Source organism: Propithecus coquereli, unplaced genomic scaffold (genome assembly GCF_000956105.1).
Source record: "Propithecus coquereli isolate 6110/MARCELLA unplaced genomic scaffold, Pcoq_1.0 Scaffold56, whole genome shotgun sequence".
Taxonomy (NCBI): domain Eukaryota; kingdom Metazoa; phylum Chordata; class Mammalia; order Primates; family Indriidae; genus Propithecus; species Propithecus coquereli.
Genome location: NW_012151507.1, coordinates 1,761,750 through 1,769,485, shown reverse-complemented (window position 1 = coordinate 1,769,485; position 7,736 = coordinate 1,761,750). Strand labels below are relative to the sequence as shown.

The 7,736-nt window shown below is 48.7% G+C and overlaps 1 protein-coding gene across 1 annotated transcript in view; it reads right to left on the bottom strand.

Annotated features, from left to right (window-relative positions):
* Window positions 1–1,407: 1,407 nt before the first annotated feature.
* The window catches only part of TBX19 (T-box 19), a 26,032-nt gene continuing 19,703 nt past the window's right edge, over window positions 1,408–7,736 (bottom strand). Inside the window, exons 6-7 of the mRNA XM_012657804.1 lie at window positions 4,687–4,822; window positions 1,408–1,702 (exon numbers count right to left, since the gene is read on the bottom strand). Coding sequence (XP_012513258.1) covers window positions 1,408–1,702; window positions 4,687–4,822 — 431 coding nt within the window. The remainder of the gene's footprint in view (window positions 1,703–4,686; window positions 4,823–7,736) is intronic.

Genomic DNA, 7,736 nt, shown 5'->3' with positions numbered 1-7,736 from the left:
GTCATGGGGACGTGTCTCTGAGCTCTGCCTCCCAGCCGCTCGCACCACCCTTGCAGCACACACACACTTCACACCAGTTCAACTCAGGAAACGTTTATTGGGTGCCTATGACAGGCAAGGCACAGTACCAGGTGCTGTGGGGTACAAAGACAAGAAGGCTAGGCCCCGCCCTCAAGAGGCTTACAGTCTAGTTGGGAGAGGGACACACTCACAGGTAACAAAAATACAAGGCGGAAGGTGGGCTCTATGGCAGAGGCGAAAACAGTGGGAGAGCAGGGCGTAGGGAAAGATCAGATATACCTCGGCCGATCAGACGCTGAATGCAGGGCGTGACGTCTCAGCCGGTCCTTGGGAGGGGAGGATTCGCACAGTGGAACCGGACAGAGAAGGACACTTCAGGAGCAGGCAGGCGTAGAGGTGGGAAAGTGCAAAGGATGTTCAGAGAACAGAGACGTCTGCCACGACCAAAACATGGGATGTCACAGGGATAGCAGAGGGAGCTAAAGCCGGGGAAGCGGTTTGAGGGCAGATGGTGGAGAGTCTCCTTATAGTAAGGAGAGGTGACTTCATTCTATAGGCAATGATGAGCCATTGAAGGTTCCTGAGCAAGGGAGTGACATGACCTCATTTCCTCAATTGCGTGAGTTGATACATACAGTAATATGTGATTAGCTTTATCCTTTTGTTAACCTTACTCTAAGGACTCATGCCCTCTCTTGATCTCAAAGCAGAAACCAACGTGGGCCCTGTGGCCACATATACAGTTGATCCTTGAACAACACTGGTTTGAACTGTGTGGGTCCACTTATATGCAGATTTTCAACCAAACACCATTGAAAATACAGTATTTGTGATGCAAAACCCACGTATGTGGAGGGCCAACTTTTCACACACACAGTTCCACGGGGCCAACCGTGGGGCCTGCATGAGCGGATTTGGGTACGTGCAGGGGTCTTTCCTGGAACGAAAGCCCCGTGTATACTCAGGGACGACTGTACTTTGCACGGCTGCACAAAGGAAGCAGTGGCCTTAGCTAGGTAAACCTTGAGCTCACTTAACAGCTTTCTGCCACCTTCGCGGAAAAGGAAGTGAAGCTTTCCAGAACCATCGGAGAGGAAGGGGCAGGGCACAAGGAAGGTACTCGTGAACTTCTGTCATCTAAGCAGGACAAGGATAAGCTGCAGAGAAAATGGTAGTGCAAAAGAGACGGCTGAGAGACGCAAGGGATGTAATTAGCATCATCCAAACTAAACCATGTCCCAGTAGGGCTTGTGGTATAACCCACCCACCGCCCGGACCCCCAGGAGGGGAGACCCTGCCGTCTGACCCGCTGGAATCAGTAGATGGGGTTTCTAAGCGCTCTACACATAGAAGGGCCTCGGCTGACAGAGGATCCCAGGATCCCGCCTAACTGTCCAAGGAGGAAGGAGAATGGCGCCCACCCCCACCTGGGCCGCCCCAGCCCGAGAGGGGATGCGAGGCCACTGCTGTCCAGGTGGACACAGCGATGCTGGTCAGCGAGGGCTCCCCCAGAACCTCCATGCCAGCCGAAGCGGGTGCTTGGGTGGAGAGCACAGAGGGGGGCGAGGCCACAGCTGGGTTTCCGAGGAGGAACGCTCCTGGGGTGCTGGCGTGCACCTCTGCGCCGGGCCCGGCGGGGGCCCCGCCACCGTTGCTGATGGTCACCAGGCACGGATAGGGGCTGCGGAGACAGAGAGAGAGGAGGGGACTGTTCGACGGCACTCTGAGGAAGAAGTGCCACCTGACGAGCACACAAGCAGCGCCGAGGAGGGCGCAGGTCGGAAGAGGGAGCCTGGCCGCGGCGCGACCTCCGGCTCCGGCACGGACAGGCCCCATTTCTGCAGAAGAGCCGAGAGAGGCAGCGAGGTATCGCGGAATGCGGACAAAATGAGGTGTCCTGAGACCCGGATTCTGGTGCTGGCCCTGCCACCAGCAACGTACTCAGTGGACACAGCGTTTCATTTCTCAGGTCTCCCTCACAGCCTGTGTACGATGGGGCAGCAGCAAAAGGCAGGTACTGCGTGTGCCCCTCGCTGGCCCGGGGGGCCACGTGGCACCGTAAGCCCCATGGGACGCTGTCAGAAGACCCGGGTTGGAATCCCAGCTCTACCACTGCTCAGTTCTGTGACCTTGGCCAAATTATTTCATAGCTCTGAGTGTCAATTTTCTCATCTTCAAGATTTGGAGTGATAATTTTACATACCTTACAGAGATTGTTATGAGGATTAAATGAGTATATGATGCCTAGCACATCACACTCAGTAAATGGGGGTTGTTATATGAAGTCCTCCGTTCCTGGTCTCCACCTGTCAGCTCTGCTCCCTGGCAGAAGGGCTGGGGACTTGGACCACTTTCCTTGCTTTCTCTAGTTCTATAGCACTGGGTCACAAACTCCGCTGCACACTGGAATCACTTAGTGAGTTTTAAAAATTAATACCGATGCCTGGGTCCCACCCCCCAGAGATTCTGATTCTACTGGCCTGGCATGCAGTCTGGCCATCAGGATTTTTAAAAGCTTCCCAGTCGATCGTAATGCGCAGCAAAGCTTGTGTGTTCATGTAGAACTCAATGCATAGGATGGCGGCTGGAACAGGTGCAACAACCACCAAGGTTTTCAGCCCTTAATTGTCACACGTTCTGACATTTTAGAGTCTCTGCATTGCCTGACACTGTGCTGCTTGATAACACTGCATTGCACTGATACATTATCAATGACAGTACTGAATGTGTTTTTCTAACAAAGTCTTTACAGGGGAAAAAAAAAAACAGAAAAGAAAAAAAGGGGGGGAAAAACCTTTACACAGTCAGTAATGGGTTAAATAAGCCAACAAGGAAACCAGAGGTGGCGATGCCACCCTCCATCCTGTGCCATATGTCAGATGCTATAGACCTCCTTGGACCATAGGAGACCTGCAGAGGCCCATCCTCTGAGCTCCCAGAGCCGTTCAGCGTGCTGGGATTCTGGCCCTGCTGTCCAGAAGAGGCTTTTCAGCGTTATCTCTTAGAGACCCTTTCTGATGCCTCCTGGGCTGGCGGGGAAACCACAGACTCTGAGTTACACTGCTTACTGTGTGACCTTCGGGAAGTTTCTAACGCCTCTGAGCTTTAGGTTCTTCATCAATAAAAGAGGAATTTTAATACCTTGCAGATGTTGAGTACTACAGATGACTCACGTAAAGTATCTGGTACAGAACCTGGCACAGGGTTATCTAATATCTTCAAGGACCCTCATCTTCATTCTCTTCTCTCACTTCCTATCACAGCCCAAATCAATGCTTTTCCCTTGGCTCCTCCAGACCAGCACCGTCCAACAGAAATAAAATGCCAGCCACAAATGCCAGCCACATGTGCAAGTTTAAATTTTCTAGCAGCCACATTTAGAAAAAGAAAAAGAAAATAATGAACTTATTATTAGTATTTTATGTAACCAAAAATATTTAAAATATTATCATTTCAACATGCATTTGATATAAAAAATATTACTGAGATTTTTATTCTTTGTTTCATACAAGTCTTCAAAATCCTGTGTGTGCCTCACACTCATAGCACATCTCAGCTTGGACTAGCTGCATTTCAAGTATTCGAGAGCCGCGGGTGGCCCGTGGCGGCTGTACTGGAGAGCACAGCGCTAGAGCCTTATGGGCCGTACGCCATCAGCAGCACCTGGGAGCCCGTTAGAAATGCAGAATCTCAGGCCCCCGCCCAGACCTGCTAATCAGATTCTGCATTTCAACAACATCCCCAGGTGATTCCAACACATTACAGTACGAGAAGCACCGCTGTAGACTAAAGGCCACCACATTCTCCTAACTTTCTCTAGACCCACAAATCACAAGTCATCTGAAGTCTTCCCAGGTCCCATCTTTTAATTTGGAATCCCTTGTGGACCTTCTCAAAATTCTGCATATCCATATGAACGTAACAGCTGACATTTACAAAGCATGTTACTGCATTTTCTTATTTTGATGTTCACCATAACCCTACAGAGTACCTCATACTATTTCCATGTTATAGATAAGAAAGTTGAAACTCGGCAAGCCTAAGAAAATTGCCCGAAGTCACAAAGTCCATATAGGAGGTAGAACTGGGACTCAAACCCATGTCTGTCTGACTGCAAGGTGCCTTCTCTTTACCTGCCACCATGCAGATTTTCAGATTTGGAATGTGGATTATACCACAGGTCCTATGTGCCACACTTAGCCCTCTTACTGGGGCTGTGGGCCAGGCACCCACAGCCTGTCCCCCTTTTAGGACAGGTGGCTTATAAGAATACATAAAGCCAAGGGTCTTGATTTCTCAGTGTCTATTTACACTTTTCCTCTTCAGTTCCCCGATAGACAGTATTTATTTGCTACCACCACAGTTTAAAGTATTTCTGATGGAGTTCAAGACAAATTATCTCGGGTCATCGTGTCTTTTCCCTTTAAGACATAAAATGCCAAGGCCACAAAAGAAAGAATACACGACTGAGCAGGTGCTTTCCCACCACCTCTTCTCCAGTTAGGAAAGGAGAACTCCGTCCTGTTGTCGCCTTCACTCGCTAGTGGCTTAGAAATCAGGACAAAGGCTCAGACCAAGCCACCCTGGGAAAAAGGATGAACTTGAGTCCCCAGTGCCAAGAAAACCCCAAGACCAGCAATGAGGATGCTGCAGTGCTGAGCTTACCCGGGCCCTGGGTTGGCCGGTCCGCTGGCGTGGGGCACGGACAGGATGCCGGCGTGTGGAGTGGAGGGTAGGGAAGTCCAGCTGTCGGGTCCCGAGAAAACTTGCAGATTATTGCTCGAGCTTTCTATCAAATTCACTTTGGGGAAATAACAACAGTTGAATTGATGGCGCATGTAGAACACATAAAGATGGTGATCAATGACATTACCCCAAGGCAAAACATAACCATGGCTTGCACTACAGGCACCAACAGTTTGTTGAGAAACAGAAAAGAGGAAGGAACTTAGGTGTATCGAATGGCAACCGTATGCCAGGTATGGTTCACAGTTTAATCTTCACAACAACTTGCCATCTCCATTTTATAGACAAGATTCAGAGATACCTCTCGTCTATAAAATAGACCTCTCATCTGTAAAATGATTTGCCCTTTGTGACACAGACCTGTCTGACTCATTTCGCCACAGTCGCTACCCTTTAAGCAGGGGCCGTAGCAGCCTCCCCTCAAGACAAGCCTCGTGGCTCCAGCGTGCCAGATGAGATTTCGGAGGTCCAGGACCTTATTCTTCTCAGCAGTCCCCAAGTAGATTTAAACATCTCAAGAATAGTGTCTTCTCACAGAAAGAAAAAGACTATGAGATCTTACTTGTGTGTGGAACCTAAGAAAGTTCATACACAGAAGCAGAGCAGCACGGTGGTTACCAGGGGTGGGGAGGTAGGGAAACGAGGAGATGCTGGTCGAGGTTTACAAAGTTGCAGTTACGTAGGATGAACAAGTCTAGAGAAGGAATCTACAGTGTGACGACTATGGTCAATAATACTGTATGGGATACTGGACATTTGCAAAGAGAGTGGATTTCAGGTGCTCTCACCATTAAAAAAAAAAAGGTAACTATGTAAGAAGATGGATATGTTAATTTGTTTGACTGTAGTAATCATTTCACTATGTGTATATTGAAACATCATGTTGTACACTTTAAATATATATCATTTTTCTGGGGGAAAAAAAGAATAATGTCTTTTATTTCTTTGAATCCCTATTTGCAGAAATAGTATATGTAGGAGAAGGAAAGATGGAAAAGAGGAAGAGAGGAAGGAAGGGGAAAGGGGGAAAGGAGAAAGTGCAGGAAGATGCCAGTGTGGATTCCTGGTGCTATAGCGTGAGTGTGTCCCCAGTTCATGTGCTGGAAACTTAGTCCCCAGTGCAACAGTGGTGAGAGGTGGGACCTGTAAGAGATGATTAGGCCATGAGGGCTCTGCCGTCGTGAAGAAATTAACGCCAGTGTAGTGGGAGTGGGCTCCTTATGAAAGGATGAGTTCGGGCCCCTTCCCGCCCTCTCTCACGCATAGAGCCCTCCTGCCATATTATGATGCAGCAAAAAGACCCTCACAAGATCCAGCACCTTGATCTTGGACTCCCCAGCCTCCAGAACTGTGAGGCAATACACTTCTGTTGTTTATAAAGTCCTTAGGCGTTTTGCTCTAGCACTACACCTGGGACTAGAGTGGACTAAGACACCTGGCCGTGCTGCTCTTTCCATGATCCGGCACTTGCGACCTCTTCAGCCTTAGCCCTTGCCTCTTCCATCCGCCCCCTCCCTCCACACTCCACTCCGAATCTGCCTCTGGACAACCCGGGCTCTTCCGTCCTTCGGTGTCTTTGCTCGCACTGCTCTCCTGGACCACCCTGCTCCTCTGCTGTGTCACATGTCACGTCATCTGTCTTGCACCCCTGCCCACTCCCAGCCTGTCCTTTTCCATTCATTCCGCAAGGCTCAATTTAAATGTCAGCTCTTCTGGGCATGGGCATATCAGATGCTCTTTGTCCTTCATTCCCGTGGCACCTCGGCTTGTGTGTCTTATAAACTTTCTCAGACTTGAGTGTGCATGTGAATCTCCTGGGGATGTTAAAGTGCAGACTCTGATTCAGGAGTACGACCTGAGAGTCTGTTTTTCTAACAAGTTTCCAGGTGATGCCGCAGGTCCAAGGACCACATCAGAGCTCACGACGTTGTATTATGATTCATTCTTTATGTATTTGTGTAGCCCTCGGCTCCTCCAGGGAAGAAACCGTGTCTTAATCACCTTCCTGCCCTCACTGCCTATAAAACCTGGGGCATCGCAGGTGCTCAGACGACACGATCTGAGTGCCGACTACAGGAAAGGACCAGGAAGTCGAGTGAGACACTGCTCAGATCTGATATTGTTAACCTACATCTTCTCCACTCCTGGCAGCAGCTGTCGAGGTTGCTGGCAGTAGCAGGCTAAGAAACATAGTGACAGTAGCTGGTGACCAGGAAAGCCCTCTACCAATGCAGAGCTCAGGGTATCCCTGAAGAAGGAAGGAGGCTGGAACCTAAACACTCTTGACCATCTCCCATGCCATGAACTTTACTTGTTTTAGTGTCAATCTCTTCATATTGGTATAGAATCTCCATAAAGGTAGGGCATTTGTCCATATTTTATGTGCCCAAAAAAAAGCCTGGAATATAGTTGGTCTTCAATAAATATTTGTTGCATGAATACTTTTTTTTGTTTTGTTTTGTTTTTTGAGACAGAGTCTCACTCTGTTGCCCGGGTTAGAGTGCTGTGGCATCATCATAGCTCACTGCAACCTCAAACTCCTGGGCTCAAGTGATCCTCTTGCCTCAGCCTCCCAAGTGGCTGGGACTACAGGTGTGCACCACCACACCCAGCTAATTTTTTTTATTTTTAATAGTGACACAGTCTCGCTCTTGCTCACGCTGGTCTCAAACTCCTGACTTCAAGCAATCCTCCCACCTCAGCCTCCCAGAGTACTAGGATTACAGGCATGAGCCACTGTGTCCAGCCTGCATGAATAATTTAATGAAAAAAATAACTTTTGTTTTCATTTATCCTTTCTTTCTACAAATCTAACAGCTAGGCAAGGTCTAGGAAGCTTCCACAAGGCTAAGGTAGACAAGGCAGCAGTCCATGAGAAAAAAAGCACATAGACAATAGCGTCAACTTAAATAAACAATCAGACTGCAAAAATTATTAAGGGTGGGTTTGCATGCCTCCAACTGAATCAG